The sequence below is a fragment of the Podarcis gaigeae genome (genome assembly GCF_964106915.1).
Source record: "Podarcis gaigeae genome assembly, chromosome: 11".
Lineage (NCBI taxonomy): Eukaryota > Metazoa > Chordata > Lepidosauria > Squamata > Lacertidae > Podarcis > Podarcis gaigeae.
The window spans coordinates 22,904,756-22,925,703 of NC_139687.1; the positions used below are offsets into that span (position 1 = coordinate 22,904,756).

Genomic DNA, 20,948 nt, shown 5'->3' on the forward strand with positions numbered 1-20,948 from the left:
ATGTTGGTAGATCCTTTGTTTATATATTTATTTATTTTTATTGATCATGTGAGAGATTGGGGGGTCCCAAGCCTGGTTGGTTGCATTCAGTTAATTGCAGTGTGACTTGTTTATATGTGTTTGTGGGGGCGGGGTTAGGTTGTTGGGTCAGATTAGCCATATCAATTCATATGCAGTTGGGGGTGGGAATAGGTCCTTGTCCTGTTGTGCTGTGTATGTGATAAAGGGGAACCATACTGGCATGAAAGTGTCCTCAGTGGGCCGGCAGCTGTAACTACTTTGCTTTCATCATTATAATCTTGCTATCACACATGGAGGGGTAAAGTGCAATGCAAACTCAGAAAATAAAAGATACAATAAAATGGCTCCCCCTTCAAAATGGACATGACGAAGCAGTGGTGCCTCTCCCCAGGGCTCTTCATGCAGATTAAACAAGTACCGTATTTTTTGCTCTATAAGACTCACTTTTTCCCTCCTAAAAAGTAAGGGGAAATTTGTGTGCGTCTAATGGAGCGAATTCAGGCTGCGTAGCTATCCCAGAAGCCAGAACAGCGAGAGGGATTGCTGCTTTTACTGCGCAGCGATCCCTCTTGCTGTTCTGGCTTCTGAGATTCAGAATATTTTTTTCCTTGTTTTCCTCCTCCAAAAACTAGGTGCGTCTTGTGGTCTGGTGCATCTTATAGAGTGAAAAATACGGTAATCTGTGCACAAAGCCCTAGGACAGGCATCCCCAAACTCGGCCCTCCACAACAACTCCCATCATCCCTAGCTAACAGGACCAGTGGTCAGGGATGATGGGAACTGTAGTCCCAAAACATCTGGAGGGCCGAGTCTGGGCATGCCTGCCCTAGGATGAGCAAGGCCTACCTTTAAAGCCCCAAACAACCCGGGGCTAGGATGCCTAAAGCAGGGGCGGGGAATCCCCCAAGCCTCTCTCTCAGGCCCTTAGGAACAACCTATTCCTCTTCTCTGGCCATGCCTCTTACTGTCTCTAGTATAGCGTACTGGTTAGCATATTGGAGTAGGATCTGGGAGACCAGGGGTTCAAATCCCCGCTCAGTGATGAAGCTCCCTGCATGCCCTTGGGCCTGTCATTGCCTCTCTGCTTAACATACCTCATGGGGTTGTTGTGAGGATAAAATAAGGAGAAAGAGAACTATATATGCCACCTTGGAGCAACGGTGGGATATAAATCACTGTGAGAAGTGACGTTACAGGGAACCAGGCAGAGGACCTTCTTGGTAGTGGGGCCGGCCCTGTGGAACGTCCTCCCATCAGATGTCAAGGCAATAAGCAATTATCTTACTTTTAAAAGACACCTGAAGGCAGCCCTGTTTAGGGATGTTTTCAATGTTGAACGCTGTATTGTGTATTTAATATTTGGTTGGAAGCTGCCCATCTTGGCTGGGGAAACCCAGCCAAGATGGGCAGGGTATAAATAAATTATTATTATTATTATTATTATTATTATTATTATTATTATTAAGCTTTTGCCTGGCTGGAATGTGTGGTGATGTTGCTTGCTTGCCTAGATGGTGTGCGTGTGCAGAAACCTCTGGCTTGTCTGTGTGTGACTGGCATGTAGCTTACTATACAAAGGTAAGAGGCATGTTGGTTGCGCTGTTTGCTTTTGCTTCTGGTATGACCCACCACTGGTATGTGGCCCAGGTTTCTCCAGGAAGGATTGCAGTCCTTAAGATGAAAAAGGTTCCCAACTCCTGAGCTGAAGCATGGTCTCCTCCCATATTATTGTGCTTGGCCACTGAGAAAATAAAGAGAGACCTAAAGTGTACTGAGCTCCATTCAGAGGCATGGCTAGTGGGAACAGATCAGAGGGCTTTCTCAGTGATGGCACCCACTTTCTGGAAGTTCCTGCCTGTCAGATGCTGGTGGTGGTTCCTCGTGAGTAACCAGGCAGGACTCCAACCTGGCTTTTACAGGTTTTCTTGTACAAACTATTTACAGTGCAGATCTACCAAGTTCATGTCCATCTCAGTCACTTGCAGAATCCGGGAGTGGCCCCTTCTGGCTTCTCCCCCAATATAAGAACTTCGGCATCCCAAGCCTCCTCCTCCCCTCCTTGGGTTTCACCCCTCTGTGCAAGCTGGGCGACGGAGGTGGCGTGTGTCCCTCCTGGCCAGCCTGGCGAGGTGAGGCGCTGGGGCTCTCAGCAGCATCCTCGAGCCCTTTCCTCGCTTGGCTGGCCCCTTCCCTCTCTTCTCCACTGGAGGTGTGGCTTTTCCCACCGCTGGAAGAGGAAGTGCTCCTCAGGAGTTTCGGAGGCTCTCTCTATCCCAACGGCCCCCCTGCCTCCCTTCCCTTTTCCGATGGCAGTCCCCTGACACTGCCTGAAGAGGTCCACATGATGGCACAAAACCTTTTTTGCTTGCCCTGCATGTTGGTTTATTTGTCTGAATCTCTTCTTTAGTTTTTCTGGTTTTGATGTTTAAGCTTGTAGTCCTGTAAGCACTTTCATGGGAGTAAGCCCCACTGAGCTTACTTCAGAGTAGAAATGCATAGGTCAGAGATGCAGTTTAAGGTTTTTTCCCCTTTCCCCTTTGAAAATTAAACACCTCGCACATGTTTGGCAGGAGAAGACCTCCGGAATACACCTACCATGCGCATGTGATTTATTTTAGTCACAAAGCTGCAGCATCTAATGATCTTTATGATTATAATTATAACCTGCACTCAGCGTAATTATAGAGCCAAGCATAACTGCTGAAATAAATAAGTGATAATAGAGTAGAACGGCTTTTTAAAAAACTGAACATAGCAACCAAGAACTACATGGAACAGTGTAAAGCTGTGGAAACCTAAGTCAGATTTAAATCTTCTGCAGGACAACTCTAAGCTGACCTTCCGGAAAGGCCTTAAATAAGCCTAACCCGTTGCTGTCAGGATTTTTCAAGCCAATGGGAGACTTGGCATCATTCATTATTTCCATAAGGTTCCTTTTGTAGGGGGCGCATTCCTACAAAGTTACAGAACTAAAATCTAACAGTTTTCTCATTTCTTTCCTAAAGGGAAGAGCTTTTGCTAGCTGGTGTACCAAAATATCCATATCCAGATTACTTGACCCGCACAGAAATAGCTCTAAGGAGAATAATTGAGACTCAGGTAAGAACAATTATTAAAATAAGTATTTGCTTAAGTATAATTCTGTGTACAACACACCCAGGATTTGCTGTTATAGACCTTCATTATAATAATCTGCTATTTTTAATTAATACTCTAACCAAATTGATAAAGACCTGGTGTACATGTTGAAGTCCTGATTAATTTTATGTATATTTCTTAGAACTCGATCCAGGTCCTAGGATTGTCCCAAATTTATTTATTTAAGATATTTGTATCCCATCTTTCTAATAGCCATGTGGGTCTTCAAGGTAGCTCATAGCAACAATAACAAGAATCAACCCTCCTTGTCATGTAAGGCTTCTCCAAACATGACTGCTAGCTGTGATCTCATCTTCTCCATCACCAATAGTGTTTCGCTCCCTGAAATAGTCTCTAAAAGACAAGCATGCATTCAAGCAAGCTGTCTATTAGCCAGTTTAAAATTGGAATATGGTCCCAGCCACTGGAACAACTGCCTCCTGGGCAGTGCTATTTTTCTAGAAAAAGAGGTGCTGGAACTCACCATCAGTCCCTCCCTTGTTCTCTTATAATGGCAATGGTCCCCACTGGAAAAAGCCCTTCTCCTGGGGAATATTTCTTCCATCACTGACTGAGTGACTTCTATCTGCTCAACCCCACACTCTTGATTTAGGGCACTTGTGGGGGAGGGGGGAGCAGCTGTGTGGTTTGACCGCACAGAACAAGAACAGGAAGCACAGCTTAAATAATTCTGGTTCTGCATGGCCGCCATGTAATTTCTGATCCACATGATTCTATAATGAGGATATTTTGCAAGCCACTTTAAGGATGCTTCCTGAAGACCTGCTTATTGAACCTTTATCTTGATATGTTTGCAGAGGGGTTAGATGACATTGGCTATGAGCATTCGTTCCAATTTGTGTGCAATGAGCTTTTTTCAGTGCATTTTCCCACCCCTTTCCTTATTGCTACAAGTCCAATTGTGTGTGTGTGTGTGGCAGGGGGAGTGGGTTTGTTGTGTTGAGAGCTCCAACTTTAATTGCACAACCTGAATTTGCCAATATGTGATTAAATCCCACCTGAAAATAACAACGGTCTCAAAGTGCCCTGGGAGCCACTTGGGGCTATAAAGGGTATCCTAAAAAATATTAATAAGAGTGCCCTTGTTTCCAGTGTAGAGGAAGAATGCTTGTTTACTGAGCAGATGAAAAAATCTGGTTCACGTTATTCAGGTATCACAGCCATTTGCTAAAAATACACTAGTAGACTTCACATTTTTAGAAGTGAAAAATAAGCAACATGCCCTTGTTACTTTCACACAACTTGTTAAAAGGGTCAGCATTACTGCCCTAACACTAGAATTTATAAGGTAATTTGTTGTGTATGCAATTAAACCACCTCTCAGGCCTATGCAGTCCAAACTTATTCTCACACAACCAGTTAAGTGATTTGTTAATCACAGTTTTCTGCACATTTGCACTGAGAGCTTTAAAAAAAAAATTCTCACAAAATTATCCTCAAAAGTGCCCCCCGTAAATTTTATTGGTGAATATTCTCAGGGTACTTGCCGAATATTCTCCAGGTGTGTATATTCAGCACTATCATCTGACAGCCAAATATTTTGTAGCTGGGCTCAACATTTTGAAGTATCTGACAGCTGGCATGGAGAAATAGCCATCATTGTTGGAAAAATCAGTACTTGACAGTCTTTCACAGCTGACATGTGTTAATAATCAACATTACAGAACTACTGACAGTTGACACCTGGAAGCAGTCGGCTGCTATGGGGTTGCAGTATGTGGCAGCGTTTGACAGATGACTAGCAACAGAATTCAGAAAATTTTATATGAATGTTATTCATTCATGTAACCCATAAAACAATTTGAATTTTGCCATTAAATTTTAATTTCAACCATTACACACACACACACACAATTGAGGCCAAATTTCAGCATCAATTTCATTGGACTTTGAAACCATGCTTGTTAATTTCCACTACAAATTTCTTAACCGGCACGTGCAAATAAGAGACCTACTGGTATATTAAATATTGATATTATATATTCTGCAGTTTAAATAGGTTCCCTACTGTATGCGTAGCCTCACTTTGTCCCAGAACATTTGCCACTATCTGAACCACTTAGGGTTTCCTGGTGCTGCTTATTTTAAGAGACACATTTGAACTCACTGCTCCAGAGCCTGCAGCTGCCACCCTCTATTTCAGAGTTCCTTCGCTTCAAAGTATTGGAGATTTCCACATCATATTTTATTTTTAAAATTTTAATCTGGCAGCCCTCGAAGCAATCGGGGTAGAAGGTAGTAGTGCTGCTTCTTTATAAGTGTTACGTTAAGCCATTTCTCTTTCTGACTCTAATCTTATGGGAATAGGATGTTGGATGGAGAAAAGAGTCCAATTTTATTGTGGAGCCAAAGACCTTCAATTCCCCTTTCAGCTCTGAATTTAACTCACTGGTTTGCCTAGGGCAAGTTGCTCACATTCTGCCTTACCAACTTCCTAGCACTGTGGTGAGGAAAGAGTAATCAGCATTATCATTAATGATTAGAGTCCTTCAGAACTTGGAGATGTTCCATAAACATTTGGGTCTTGAGGTTTTCTTCTTCCCATCTTTTGCATAACTGGCTGGAACATTCTTTCTGAAAGTGTTTAAAATCTGCTATTATTAAGCCAGTTTGGGGAATGAAAGGAAAGGAATATACGTTTTCTGATACATTAAACAAGCTTTTAGAGTTAATTCACCATTGAGTTCTGACTCTGGAGGCAGTGAAAATACTAAGTGCACTGAAATATATTTTATAACTCAGAGCAGTTCTGCCAGCTGATAATAATCATAACCATAGCAAAAATGCCCACAAGCTACTAGTTTGCTTACAATACTCTGTTAGAAGGAAGGCATTTTATTATTTAAGGTTAGCCAGCCCATAATGTAATTGGGGGCATCCCATAAAAGCAATCATCCCCCCCTAAAAAAAACAACACCAGTTTTCTCAGACTCTGAAATCTTTCCCCCCATGTTTAAAAGTCTTATCACTTCTTTTTAATGCAGTGATTATTTCTAAACCCTTTCTTCTTTTCCCTTTTTTAAATCCAAACTGCCCTTCTCTTTAATAAACGACACATTTTTATTGCTGTTTTATTCTAAGCTGCAGTAACTACGCATAAGACCATACCTTCAGGGCCTCCATTAATGCAGTAAGGATGTTATCATCGAGGCTCAAAACAAGATGCGAACTTTTCCTTGACTACAGTTATAAACAGTTTTAGTCTTTCTGGTACATCATTTGTACCCCTGACATTGTCTATTTTCCTTTGTAGAGGCTGTACTTTATTCCATACGCACACCCATTTTCTTGTGCTGGACACGTGGTCAAACAGTGAGCTTAGGCTGAGAAGATCAGTGCAAATATTGCTCCTTTACAGAGTCCGTCTTCAATGCAAAGTTTCATGATAAAAACTTAAGCTAGGCTAAGGTCTTGCCACTGATCCATCTTCTAACACAGCAGCTTCTTCACACAGCTAGTGCAATTCTTCCGCCTTTCCCATCCATTGTCGTTGCTTCTTTTTCTTCCCTCCTGCTATTTCATCTCTCACACTCTGATAAAATCATTCCTATCCCTTTTCATATTTCTTTGGCCTTCAAATACACCGCTGCATCCATCTTTCTGTCTCTTGTGAGGAAGATTAATTCTCATATCATTTTCTCGAGTGGGCTACTTTTTTGTGAGGTGATTTCACCGCACTATTTCTATGTGGTGACCATGTCATATGAATGCAGCTTTTTCAGGTACTAGAGGGGCATGGTTTTTTCTACATGAGGGGAATGTCTCATTCATAGCTTTCCTTCGCTTTATATGTACTACAATTCACTATGTGATCATCTCAAGATCACCTCATGAAGTGAGGATGACAGAAGGGAACAGGAGGCGGGCAATGGAAGCCCAAAAGCCAATATGGTGACCAAGTAGGGTGCTAGTGGGTTTCTGATATAAGTTGTCTATCTCTGCTCAGAGCCACTTCTCATATTACAAAAATTCCTACATGATTTTTTTTTTTGGGGGGGGATTAATATGGAACCTGCTTAGAGATTATCATGTGAGGTTTTTCACTGGCTAGCTGTGAATATACATGTGTTTGTGTTGATTGTACATACATACAAACATTGAAAAACTCACAGATGTGATCATCATATATGAAATTAACACATACAGTGTTAATATGTGTAAATTTCTACAAGGGACTTCTAAAACACTTGAGATTACTATATAGAGTTTTGGCAAGTCAATAGCTCTCAGTGCAATCTGCCTCACACAACTGTTGTGAGGACAAACGAGAAAAGAATGGAAAACATGCTTTCAACATATGAAATAATACAAGCGGTTATTAGAGAAGGATGAGATGAGAGGTTAGTATGCAATGTACTGTTATTTCCAGAACATGTGGAATATACTATTATTGATTTTAAAATGTGAGACAAAGCTTGCCCTCCCCCAGAATTCACACTGCTTTTTCTCCATACCCCAACCTCAATTTCCCCCCTAATGCTGACAGTGTTAATAAGACCCCATGCTGAACTTCTCATTTATTAATATCCTTAAGAGTTGGATGGGATTCTCAAGTCGTAGTTTCTGCTATTTGAGATTTAAGCAGGATAATTTCATTTCAGAGTCTGTATCAGTGAACGATTCCTTTTCTTTCAGAAAAGTAACATATTTCTTGCTTGGAAAACAATAAGAATTGAGCAGGGCAGGAGTTTGCCTTTTGGGAGATGCATTCTGAACTGGATCATGGCGGATGATTTACACATTTTAATGTGCATAAAATTAATGTACAACTTTCATGCGATATGCATATCTATGGTCCTTGCCAGCATTTGTGACATTGATAGCACCCACATTGTGTGCCTTTTGATGTGGTGTGTTTTGACATTTCACTTTCAGGTAACAGATCCTGGTATGTTGGAAAGTGTGGACATTCCTCTGTATCAGCTGAGGCTCCTGCTAGCTGGTTTTACCAAGACCCTGATATTGCTAGCCATATGAATTCCATGTGTGTGCATTTTCTAATATTACAAAAAATAATGATATGAAATTATATCTGAAGATGTGTGGTACTCACACCTGCTTTTAAAATATGTGATCTTCACATTGTCAGTGAATTCTGCAATTTGCTTGAGACGGGCATTGAAACTTGCCATTCTGAGCACCTGAGGATCCTGTCATGAACCTGTAAACCCCACAACAGCACCATAGGAAATGAATACACTTTGTAGGGTATACCTTGGCCAGACCAGTGCCCCCCAGATGTTGTTGGACTACAACCATACTGACGGGCTGATGGGAATTGCAGTCCAGAATCTGAAAGCACCAGTCCAGTGCCTGTTACTCCTTTGAATGAAGTTGCATGATCCATCACTGACTCTCCCAATGCCCAGTTCCTAAATTCCTGCCTTTAAATTATCTGCATTTCCTGCCACTGAATTGAAGTGTTTTGTTTTTGCACACACCAATATCACTACTAAAGCCACTTTTTCTTTCCTTTGCAACAGTGGGAGAGGGAATTGGAGATGAGGCTGAAACTTGAAGAAAAACTCCTGGCGCTGGAGCTTAAAGAAAAACAGAAGTTGGAAGAAGAACGCTTCAAGAAAATAATGAAATGGCGATTAGAAAAGCTGAATAAGACAACTAAGCCCTATGAGCTTCCTCAGAAACAAGTAGAAGAGGAGCAGGAGGAAGAAGAAGATGAAGAACTGACAGAGTCATGCAGCAGCACTCAACTGTCAAGTGCACAACTGTCACGAGCCTGAAGACCAGCCCGCTAAGGGGTTAACTTACACATTACAGGCAAATGCATGCAATGAAGCCCAGGACTTTAGAATGAAAAGCCTAAGTGGAGGAGTAGGGAAGTGTGTGTGCTCTTAAACCATTTCCTGCTGATGGTTTTCTGCTCAAAATTGCTCCCACCTACTTTTTTCATCCACGGTGTACCAGGTGTTTATTAGGCTAAACCATGCGGCAGCTTAGGACCAATTTTGAGGGAGTGGGGAATGCCTGATATGAAGACTTTAAGCTCCCCTTCCCACCCCACTGCTTCTCTGCTCAAAACTGTGGCCTCCTGCAGCAAAGTGCCATGGGGGAGGAGTAGAGCAGCCCTCCCACCCATTGGTGGTGCTGTGTTTGCCAGGGTGATGTGGCGGTGAGGTTTCAAGAGCTCTGTGTTGGTGGCGTTGGCACCTTAGGAGCCACCAGCACCAACCTAGAGCTCCCTCATCCTCGCAACCACCTCACCTGTGCAGTATCTTAGGGTGTGGCTGCCCTGCTGCCAGGAAGATGCTGGTGCTGCTCTATCCCACCTCTTCTTCTGCTGCTGGTCTCCTGGGATTGCTTTTCATGAAAAGAACAAGGCTGAGTTTCATAGCACTCATTTCCGTGTAATGTGTCATCTGCTCTTATATCAAATTTCCTCGCCTGAAATACAATGGTTATGGGAAAGCATTTTCTGAATTTTGTCTTGTTTCTTAGCACACTCAGGTGTTCTATGCGAGGTCAAGAGAAGCACACCGAAGATGCTCAGGGACAGTGAACCCTCTCATTCTTGTTCTCTTTATTCCACCTAATCATCTGTTTGTGCCTTGCAGAGTTCCCCCAAAGTTTGTCTACACCCAGAGGAGCCAACGTGGTGCCCTACAGGTGTTGTCGACTACAACTCCCATCAACTCCAACCAGTATAGCCGCTGGTTAAGGATGATGGAACTGGAGTCTGCAGCATCTGAAGGGCATAATGTTACTATCTGTGGTCTACATCAATACCTCCCGTCCATTCCCATTCCCTCCCTGGTTGCTTGTTTTGCTACTGGTTCTGCCTCTTTCCTCAAACCTGTTCCTGCTTAGTCTTTCTGTTGATATTTAGGCCTTGCTTACTGCCTTACTCACTTGTGCACATTGCCACATCTCCTGCTGTTTGATTTACTTATTTAAAAATAACACAGTGGCTCTTGACTTGCTGTGACTTTTGAGCATACGGTTGATGCAGTCCTTGACTACTTTGAATTCTTGGTTCCACAATTGCATGGCTATTTCCCTCAATGCAGATCCGCATGTTAAAAGCTACCTGTGACCTCCATCATTCACTGTGTGTCGATGTCTGATAACTGTAATGTTGAAACCTTAACCCTCTACTATAAGCATTCTATAACTAGCTAATACAGCTGAAGAAACACAGCCCACAATCAGACCCCCTAACTCCAAGGTTGAAATATGCTGCTTCTCTTTGAGTGTGTCTACACGTGAGATGGTTGAGGTTCAGCTGCTGTACCTAAAGCAGATGGTTGAGAAGTGGTCTTTGCAAAAGTGCAGACAATGTGATGCAGAAGAACCTGATCTTTACCGGGCACCACCAAGTGCCTCACATGGGCACTGCAGTTCCCTCAACTGATGTTTACAGTTCCATTGTGGCATGGATTGTGGTTTACTCAGTAGGGATTGAGTAAACAGAAAACAGCCGTACAATTGCTCCGTTGTGGCCAATTCCGTTCAACCCACATTGCTAGTCCATCAGTTTATGGGGAAGGTGGGGAGCCCCATAAAGGTAGCAGAAGTCCTTGCGTGGTCTTCCACTAGCAGGGCTTGTTAGTTGAATCACTCCCTATGACTTCTACAAGCCTTCACTCCAACCTTACCTATTCCCTTCTCCATCCTCCTGGCAGTTTCACACTTTCTTCCACACTTCTTCATTCAAATAACTCCTCCTCTTCCCTTGCTATGGCTGGAAACGTGGAGCTGTAATATGAAAAACCAATGTGTCGAAGGTCTTTGTGGAAAACTTAGCCCCATGGCTTTTTTCTCTGGTCAAGGAAGTCTAATCTGATCTAGGTCACATCCTCTTTATTGGGTGGAGGATTTTGAAGTCCCAAGGCTCTAAAATGCCTCCATACCCGTTTTCTCTTTCTTTTCCAGAAAGGTGAGAGCAGGCTAGTCCTTTGATCACTGGCCAGTTATGTCCCAAAGTGGTGTTCCATCACTGTGTGTCATCACTTCAATTAGGACTTACTTCCTTGAACAACTTTTGAACTATCTGGGCTGACTCTTACATATGAAAAGTACAAGGCAGTGGGGGAGGATCTCCTGGGTTCCCAAGTCATCATTGTTCTTCTTGCTCCTCTTCACCACATACCAAGCATTTCCATACTTATCAAGATACCACACTAACACCATTTATTATTACACATTATTCCATTGTGAATCACTTCCTATGATTTCTGTCTCTCTCTCACACACACAAGCATCCCTAAGGCATCTTCCTGGCAAACAACTTGCCAGTGAGGACAGCTACATCTCTGATCAGAATTTTGTGCAAGTTTTCACAGTGGAAAAGCTGCCACAGTCTTCGCCCTTCCTTCTTTGACTATTTTGAGGGATGATTTGAGGAAAAGGTGATTATACCCATATCCTCTAGCAGTCCCACTTGAGTAAATTTTTAAAAAATGGTTTGATTTGCACTGTTCCCAATTAAGCTGACATATATGACCACAAAGCACTTTTTTAAAAAAACTTTCTAAACAAGTAGTTGAGATTCATTACTCAACAATGAAATATGAATTAGTGGTAAATAATTGATGAGAACAGTTATGAACCACCCATTGGAAAAAAGAGAATAGGCGTCAGCTCTAGTTGTGCGAGAGAGAAATCTGGAAATAAACATGAGGATAGAGCTGTTTTCATACCGGAATAATTAACATCAGCATAATCTTCTCAACAGACGGGTATTAAAAATGCATATACAGTCAGCGAATGTAGATCTCTAGAAACATTGAATCTCATATTAATATCTTTGCTTCATTTTTGGAAGTAGCTCCTCAATATGTGGTAGATTTTTGCGTCTACTGCATTGCAACTTTACCATGAAAGAACATCCTTAACTTTTCTGCACTTACCTTGTCATAATTGAGCCTCAGAGTCAGCTTATGTATGGGGTCATCAGATCCTACCCAAATCAAGGCTTGATGCAGAAAGATTTAAATGAGTCACAGCCCTAACACCCATCTGTGGAACATGTGGACTCACCATTTAATTACCTTTTAAAAGTGATCGGATAAATCACTCCATATTTTTACCAGGCTACCAGAAACATACTTGATTTTAATGTTTAGGCGTTGTGTAAATCTTGAAATTGCTGTACCCTGAAATTATAGGACTGCATCCATTTAGAGATTTAGAGACTGGACTTTTCCCACTTGGGAAAACAGCAGTTAGATGCTCCTGCAGTGTTTTGTGAAAAAAATATCTGATTGTACCAGCCTTTCAAAGTTCCTTGAAAGTTGTTTTTAACATGGTTACCTTTAGTTATGTTCTCAGCAGTTGTCCTGAAGGTTTGACCAAGCTTCTTCCAACTAGTCGTAGATTAACTTAGAGCTGGCTTGCAGAGTTGAGGACCTGCCAGACCTGTGTACAGTTTCCAATATGTTGTAGGTTTGAAATTCTTATGGTGCTACAGATCTGCCATCAAAATTTGGCTGAAAAGAGAATTTGGAAGCATCTTTAGGTGTGGTGCTGAACATCTCTAGTGGCCCCATGATGGCTGAACCCAAAAACAGACTTCTTAGAAATGAGTACTAGATCTTGGTCACTTATTGGAGACAAGTCCATTCAGATTGGCTTTTGGTGTGGTAAGTGAAAGAAATACATCTCAACCGGCTCTAAATAAGAGGTCTATTGGACCAACACAGTATTTTTCTACTCTTCCTAGTCTTATATATAAAGGAGAAAGTACGATGTGTGGTCATATATGTTAATAATTCAATTGGAAAGAATACTATTCAAAGGAAATTTTAATAAGACTTTAATATTTGTGTGCTCATATTGATAGTCTCTCTATCACCACTGGAGGACATCTTTATCAACTTAATAGGTACAATTGTCTCCTGTGCAGGCATCAGACCTCAACCAAAAGGGTTTAAAAGGAATAACAAACCTCACTCAGTCACATGTCAAAGTCTCATGTTCTAGCTGTTGAAGCTCACTCCAGCAAGGGAAGTAAGCCCTTCTGCTATTTTAATGAAAACTATTATTTCTACATTGATTTATAGGCTATTTTACAGAGAATCTTGCCTACTAGCCAATGACTAGTTGCCCTCTGAAGTTCTTTAATCCTGTGCTCCACACAACAAGAGATCAGAGTTTTAAGATGAATCCAAAAGAATTCCATTATGTTTGACTGGTACTTCCTGTAAAGGGGCTTTTGCAGGATTAATAGGGTATTAAAAATATAGGAATGGCCCTACTGCTCCAGCTTAGGTGTGTTCCAATAAGAGTATTAGAATGGTGACTAAAATGGAAATGGTTATCCTTAAAAAAATGGAATATGATGCAAGAGAAATTAAGATTAGGATGCATAGGAAGAAGGCATCCTTCCTGAAAAAGCTGGTTCATGTTTTGGTATAACTAGCCTTTCCTGGGGGAAGGTATTCTGTAGTTTAACTGATAGGATCCAATCCCCTACTCATGTTTTACACTTGTGTATCCAATACGCTTATTTATTTATTTTTTTTGCATGAGTGAGAAGATTATCATAGGGGTAAACTGCCTTCAAATTGAGCTGCTGCTCATCTCTTTCTTGGGGGACATGAAAAGCAAGTGAACCAACAACCATATTATACAAATTACTCATTTATGAGCCCACTGCCATCTGTTAAAAACAGGAGAAACACTTATTAAACTTGGAATATTTTGTCAGAGTACAGTGTTGGCTGCAATACACTTCACTGTATCAGCTCCTTGAGAAAGAATTAAGCTGGTAAATATATGTGCACTACATACGAGGAAAGGATTTCTGATGGATTGAGCCCACGTCCCCCCTATGTAAGCCATAGGTTGGTCACCTGAGACTTAAAGGCATTTGGTAGAATCATTACTAATTCCAAACATCTTCCCTGATATACTGAGTATGTTTAGAGCTTTATTTATAAACTGCAAAGCTAATTTGGAAATGTCAGGTTCTCTAACACAAATTCAAATATTTACATAGTTTGGCAAGTTTCATTGACAACTCTGTTACTTTTGAGCAATGTGCATTTTTCACAGTAACAACAGATTTTACAGATAATTTAGCATAATGCTATAATGCTATTCCCTTGCTTAACTGTGAGGCTATTTTCCGTATTACCCGCCACAGTATTGATTTCATATTCCTACTTTGTTGGAAAAAAAATTGTATCCCCCAGATTGTTATTGTTGCCACTGTTGTTGTTGTAAATTATTGTTATCTATCTCAGAGGAAAGAAACATGGTGGATCTTTGGACACCTAGAAAACTAGACTGTGGCTTTGAACCATTATCTCTGAGGTAGGAGTATGTAAAATATGGTTTGATAAATACTTTTTAAAGTGAGGTGAAGTGTTATGTCATTGTGCTATTCTGGGATGGGAACATCTATGACATTCTCTGGAACAATGTCATTTATAGTTTATGGGAATACGGGATTTTTCCCACAGAACTGAGGGTGCCTAGGGCTAGCCTGAGAGCTATGGTGCCTGAGCTAAAACATGCCACTAACACAGGCCCACATCCCAGTGGGTTGGGAAGAGCATGCCGCCTGAGGCAGATTGCCTCAAGTCACTTAACTGGCACACCAGCCATGCTGGGGCAGCAAGCTACCTTAGGGGTTGCAATGCAGACCAAATGGTGCACCCTTCCAACCACTTTCCACCAATTATTATTATTATTATTATTATTATTATTATTATTATTATTTATTCATACCCCGCCCATATGGCTGGGTTCCCCCAGCCACTCTGGGCTGTCCCCCACAGAATATTAAAACTATAATAAAACATCAAACATTAAAAACTTCCCTAAACAGGGCTGCCTTCAGATGTCTTCTAAAAGTTGGATAATTGCTTCTTTCCTTGACATCTGATGGGAGGGCGTTCCACAGGGTGGGCGCCACAACCAAGAAGGCCCTCTGCCTGGTTCCCTGTAACCTCGCAGTGAGAGAACCGCCAGAAGGCCCTCGGAGCTGGACCTCAGTGTCCGGGCTAAATGATGGGAGTGGAGACGCTTCTTCAGGTATACTGGACTTAGATTGGCCCTCTAAGCAGCTACCTCACTCTGCTTCATGGTAGGGCCGGCCCTGAGCTTTGTCGTCATTTACAGTGACATTACAGTGTGGAGAAATACCTAATTGGTACAAAAGGGCCAATTCAAACTCAGTTCTCTAATGATTGACTTTTCCACAACTCCTTGCAAGTTCCCACCTGTCTGTACTAACATAACTGCAAAACACTGGCTTCTTTAGACAGAGGGGCTAGAAATAGACAGCTACATCTCTTCAGAAAGGGGCAGTGATTTGTTCTTGTCATCTGAAATGAAAGAAACACACTGTGCTCAGTCTGTCACATCCTCTAAGGTGTCTGATATGTGCAAAAACATGCTTTCTGCCTGGCATCACAGATGTAATGCCATTGACAAAATCTGGACACGTTCACTGTGGCTGCTGTGATTTTCTACAGAGATAAAATCAACACACACTTTCCTCCTATTCCTAGCTGATATTTATTTGTGGATCCGCAACACGGGAAAGGAAGAAATACAAATTAATATTTGTTTCACAGGCAGCACTAGCAAGTACATCAGTAGCGTGAGCTTGGGGTCTGGGCAAAATCTGTTAGCTCTCATTGCCTGTTTCAAACATTTCTACACATTTCTATTCATTATGTAGGGAAGCAATGTTTGTACACTGTGCAGAGAAGATTGCCATTGATCTTTTTTCCGACAAATAACCAGTGTAGGGCATATGTGTCCTGACCTAGATTGGGACTGACATGTCAGGAGAGGTTATTTAACCCTTTGCTCCCACTATGGTCCAGATTGCACACCCTGCAACATGTCTCTGATGAAAATTGTTGTTGTTGTTGTTGTTGTTGTTACCCTGCCCATCTGACTAGGTTGCCCCACCCACTCTGGCCGGCTTCCAGCATACACAAAACCATAATGAAACAACATTAAACACTAAAAAAAGCTTCTCTATACAGGGCTGCCTTCAGATGTCTTCTAAAGGTTATACAGTTAACTCCTTTTCTCTGATGAAAATAGCGATGTCCTAAGGAAAAGTGGGACATTCTGGGACCAAATCAGACACCAGGACAGCTTCTGCAAATCTGGGACTGTCAATGAAAAATAGGGACATTTGGAGGGTCTGAGATTGGGATTGGCCTTCCCTCCCAATACCTGGTATTTGCAATGGGAGTAAAGCTACCATTAAGCACAAATGGGAGCTTTCCTCCCATTTTACCCCCCCCCCATAGACTTTACTTCATTATGAATAGCAGACTCGTGAAGGATTTTGATAGGGACCATGGGCTCTTCCCAAGCTTCACCTCTCCCCTGTGCTGGCTATTTGTTTAAGAAGAGTCGAGCTACATCTAAAGGTAAAGGGACCCCTGACCATTAGGTCCAGTTGTGATTCGAGGACCCGATCCCCCCTTGGGGATTCCCCAATACACGTGGACACAGAATGTAAGGTTAATGGGTAAGGTAAGGCCACAACTTTGTTGATTACAGCATGTGAGAAGGTATTGGCTTAGGCATTGGACCACAGAACATTAGACTCCACCTACTCGTAGAGGGGTGAGTCTGAGGAGGGGTTAACCACCATAGGGGAAGCCTGTTGTTGCTAATCCAACTATAGGCTCTCTTCCTGATGTCACCGAGCGTCGTGCCATGGCCCCCCGCCACACGGGCATCGGACAGGATCCACGACCGCCAGATTCCTTTAGCGGAATACCCAAAATTGCCGGGGAAGGCGATGGCCACACCTTGCCCCCCGAAACACCAACAACACATTCCAATGCCTAACCGCCAAATACCACGAAAGTTGTGACGGTTGCTACGAGGTAGGTGAAAAAAACCAAGAGGCTGGGCCAATTTAGCCAATTGGAAAAAACTCCTACCAGGCCCCCTGGTTAAACAGGGCGACCAACCAGAAGTCCACAGCAAAGTCTCAGGAACAGCTAATCTAAAGGGAGTGGAGGGTGAGTGACTCGAAGAAAATGTGTGTGCAATGGTGGGGATGGCTGGCGCAGCTGCGTTTGAGCAGCAAGCCACGCCCCCGCCGAGCTTCCCTATTGGGTGCCCAATCTGGGAGGGGCGTGGCCCGCCAGCCCTGGAGTTGAAGCAGTTATCAGTAATCAATATATTCTTATATGCTCACACATAATCAGGGCTTACAGTATTTTATAATCCATTTTGAATCAAAGGGAAGCCGTGCCTTAGCTAATTGCATACTGCTTGAAACAGCAAAATTAGGAGCCGACCTTTCCCCTACAAACATCCGTGTACCCTGGACAAGGGGAAGACGTGAATCAGAGATTCTGGTACAAAATCCCCTCAGATACAGGCTAAATTAATCCACAGAACAGGAAGAGCAAAACCACAAAATCTCCAAACTCCCTGTCCTGTCATAACTAGGGGAGAGGTTAGACAGAGCGTCACTGCAAGCATCGGAAAGCAGAACTAGAACTCCGTGCTTGACCAGTGCTTGACCAGGAGCTGGTAGCATGGCAAGAAGCTTGCTAATTGGCTAATTTTCACTGACAATATCGTGACTGCCTCATGGTTGTCTCATGATCTATGATTTGCTGTGATCTGCTCAGGTATAAGACCTCTGGATTTCTATCAATCGGGGTCCCAGTTCCTTTTGGAAGAGATTCCAAACTGGGTCCTTATTGCCTGGCAATAAACTTCACCTTCTTATTCTCCATTGCTGAGTCTGCCTGATCCTTATTTAACACCAAGCAAGTACCTGCTTATGTTCACGTGCTTCAATCTGAGGGACTTCCTTTCCTTTCCAAGGAAAAATGTAATGCTAGTAAGCCCCCTTAAGTCAGTTCAGGGGCCCCCATAAAGCCTTGTGTTGCTCTTTTACTCCATTTCTGTACCATATGGTTCTGTCTTCTTATATATCTCTGTGTTCCTCAAATGTTGCCTGCAGAGCAATGAAGAGCTCTTCTTTCTTGTCAAAAAACAGCAGCTAAACTCAAAAGCGTCGTCTATGTGTTCTACAAGAAAAGCAACATATATTGCTGCGCTCTGACAAAAACAAGCAAACAAACCTCAGAGCTCTTAGCAATTCCACAGGCAGCATTGTAGACAGCCTCACATTGTAAAGGCCTTTTAGATAGCACAAGTACACACCAGATAAGAATGGCCACTATGAAGCTGCACAATTAAGGGGGGGAAAAATCTAGAGGTAATAATAAACACCACTTGGCCACTTCTTAATTATGTTAAAGTATGAAAGAGAAAGAAACAAACCCCTCTGTTTAAGAAAGCTCTAAGGAAGATCATGATCATGGATTCATGTAAGAGGAGTCAATTTCTCAGGTAGCTGAGTCCAAAGCTGTTTAGAGCTTCATAGGCTGATGCCAGCATACTTTCAAATGTGTCCAGAAATGGCTGAGAACCAGTGTGTTCCATTTACTGGTCCCAGTTAGTAGCTACATTTTCTGAACAGCCTTCATTAATATAGTTCATAACTTATTCACTTGACATAAATCGAAGTAACTTTGGGAATATCTGCCACTTCAATCAAGCTAAGCACTTGATATAGATGCAAAGAGGCTAGACTGAAAGTCCAGATTGAGATCATGAGAGTCCGAAAGTGAATTATGTGAGAATAGTGTAGTCAGTTGTAAAATACATCTTGGGTGCATAACAAGAAACAATTTCTGTCATCGCTGTCTGCACAACTCTACTCTTGGTGTGTTCAGCTTTGTGTTATGGCATTTTGAAATGTCTTCAGCATAGGAAGATCAGTATAAAGCCAAATTCACGTCACTTTAAGTTTAGCTGCATTAGCATAATTCTCTGTGACATCCTATTATAATTCTTTCCTTCAGCAGAAACACTTGCTTTCAAAAGCAAACTTCACAGCAAAGTTGCAAAGTAAGAGATGTGAAATGTTCAAGAAGCTGATGGTCCCTATATTCTTTCTGAAAAATTGGATATCTAGATGTCAAGAGCTCACTGACAGAAGGCGCTGGACAGATCAGAGAACAAATATGTGTTCCGGCAAAAATTACAGTTAGCCAGAAAAAAATGGAGGAGGAAAGGGCCTTCTATATTTGGATTTTCTGGATTTGAAGTATTTAGCAGCCAGTTCTGTGTCAGCTAGTTACTTTCACACTTGTGATCCACTTTTCTTTACATTTAAAGAAAATGAATAGAATCCCTGTCCATATATGTTTTTTAAAAGTGTGTGTGTGTTTATGCATGCATGAATTTAGTAAGCATGCTGTAACATACTTAAAGCAAGAGTGTGCTGCTGTGCTCATGTTCAGCTTGTGGCTTCCTATAGGCTTCTGGTTGACTACTGAAAACAAAATGCTTGTGTAGATACGTCTGTTGTCTGATACAGAAGAGCTCTCCTTATGTTCTTATGTGAAATACTAAAGACATACAAGCCCTTTGCTGAAATTATCCTCAACTTATTCAGTGAATGGGCGCCTTCTGGCCTGCACCTCCTGGCCCTGGCCCTGATGTTGCACAACCTGCTAGTTCTGCTCCCAACATCCCGACATCTGCATACCCTCCAACATAGTGAGTCTTAAAACCAGAATTGAATTTATTATTTCGGTTACAGACCAGTTCCAGCTCACATACAATATCAAGGAAGTCATAAAACACGAAAGGGATACATTTGAATTTGCAATTAGGTATAACAGGGACAATACAGATATAGGAACAGTTTAAAAATATATAAATTAAAACTTAGTCAAAACCAGAATTGAATTGAATTGAATGCACATCTTTCCATCTGTGCTCCCAGCTGAGTCATGTGACCCATGTGAGATCACAGAGTCCGGAAAAAGTGTTGTTTTTCTAGGGTTGTGCTTTCATGGTAGCCAAAAATGCAAGTTTTGGGGCGTCTCATGAGACTGCGGCACTGAAAAAAAGTGCTTTTTTAAAGGGCAAGATCTTGGAACGAAATTGCACAATATCACACTGCCCAAATGACTACTGTGCTCTCACGGGGGAAACAAAATGTCCCAGTTTTTCTGGGGTATGCAAAGGGGTACCAACTCACAATCAGCTGAATCTCACACACATGCTTTGTAGATGTTGGGCTGTGGCTAGCATCACTCTTCCCTCTGATATAAGAAATGTAAATCCAAATGCATATGCAAATTAGAGGAATGCTAATCTATTGCACAAACTACCTGTGTTACAAACATGCATTGGTTTCTACAAGTATTATTAATTTAATTTTAGCACTCATGTAGTTTTAGACGCTAAACTCAATAGTCTCCCCCCCCCTTTAGATGGTAATATGTATTACTTCACTTACTTTATGCCTCTGAAATACCATTTGCTGGGGAATCACAGGTGGGCAGAGAGCCATTGCACTCATGTTTGGCTTTCCAATCTAGTTGGCTGCTGTGAGAACAGGATTCTGGACTAGACGAGCTGCTGGCCTGATCCAGCAGGATCATTTTATTTTCTCATGTTCTTACTTCAAAATGTGGCAAACCAGCTCTACAAAGATCAAGAGGACCCTCTCGATCTTTCTGCTTGAGAAGACGCCCCAAAGCCCTGCTGACAAAATCATTGTTTTTTTTTAAGATTGCACGTGTTTTGCAACGCAATGCTGTGCTAAACTCTGCCAGAGAAGAATGTTTCATTTTCTCCCAGCTGAAAGGCACATTTGATAGCAGGCAACCCCCAGCTTGCTAGGCACAGAGGATGGAGGAAAATGCAGTATCCTTTGCCCACAAAAAGAAAGCATCAGAGAAGAGACTCCGCCATGCAGAAAGGGCACTGAGGAGCAACACAGTTCCTGA

At 42.1% G+C, this 20,948-nt stretch overlaps 1 protein-coding gene across 5 annotated transcripts in view; it reads left to right on the forward strand.

Annotated features, from left to right (window-relative positions):
* TMEM232 (transmembrane protein 232) overlaps positions 1 to 9,609 on the forward strand; it is a 141,839-nt gene extending 132,230 nt beyond the window's left edge. For all 5 annotated transcript variants that reach the window (XM_083702322.1, XM_083702326.1, XM_083702325.1 and 2 more), the window contains 2 exons: positions 3,027 to 3,120; positions 8,664 to 9,609. In XM_083702322.1, coding sequence (XP_083558448.1) covers positions 3,027 to 3,120; positions 8,664 to 8,921 — 352 coding nt within the window. In that variant the 3' untranslated portion in view covers positions 8,922 to 9,609. The remainder of the gene's footprint in view (positions 1 to 3,026; positions 3,121 to 8,663) is intronic.
* The last annotated feature ends 11,339 nt before the right edge of the window (positions 9,610 to 20,948 follow it).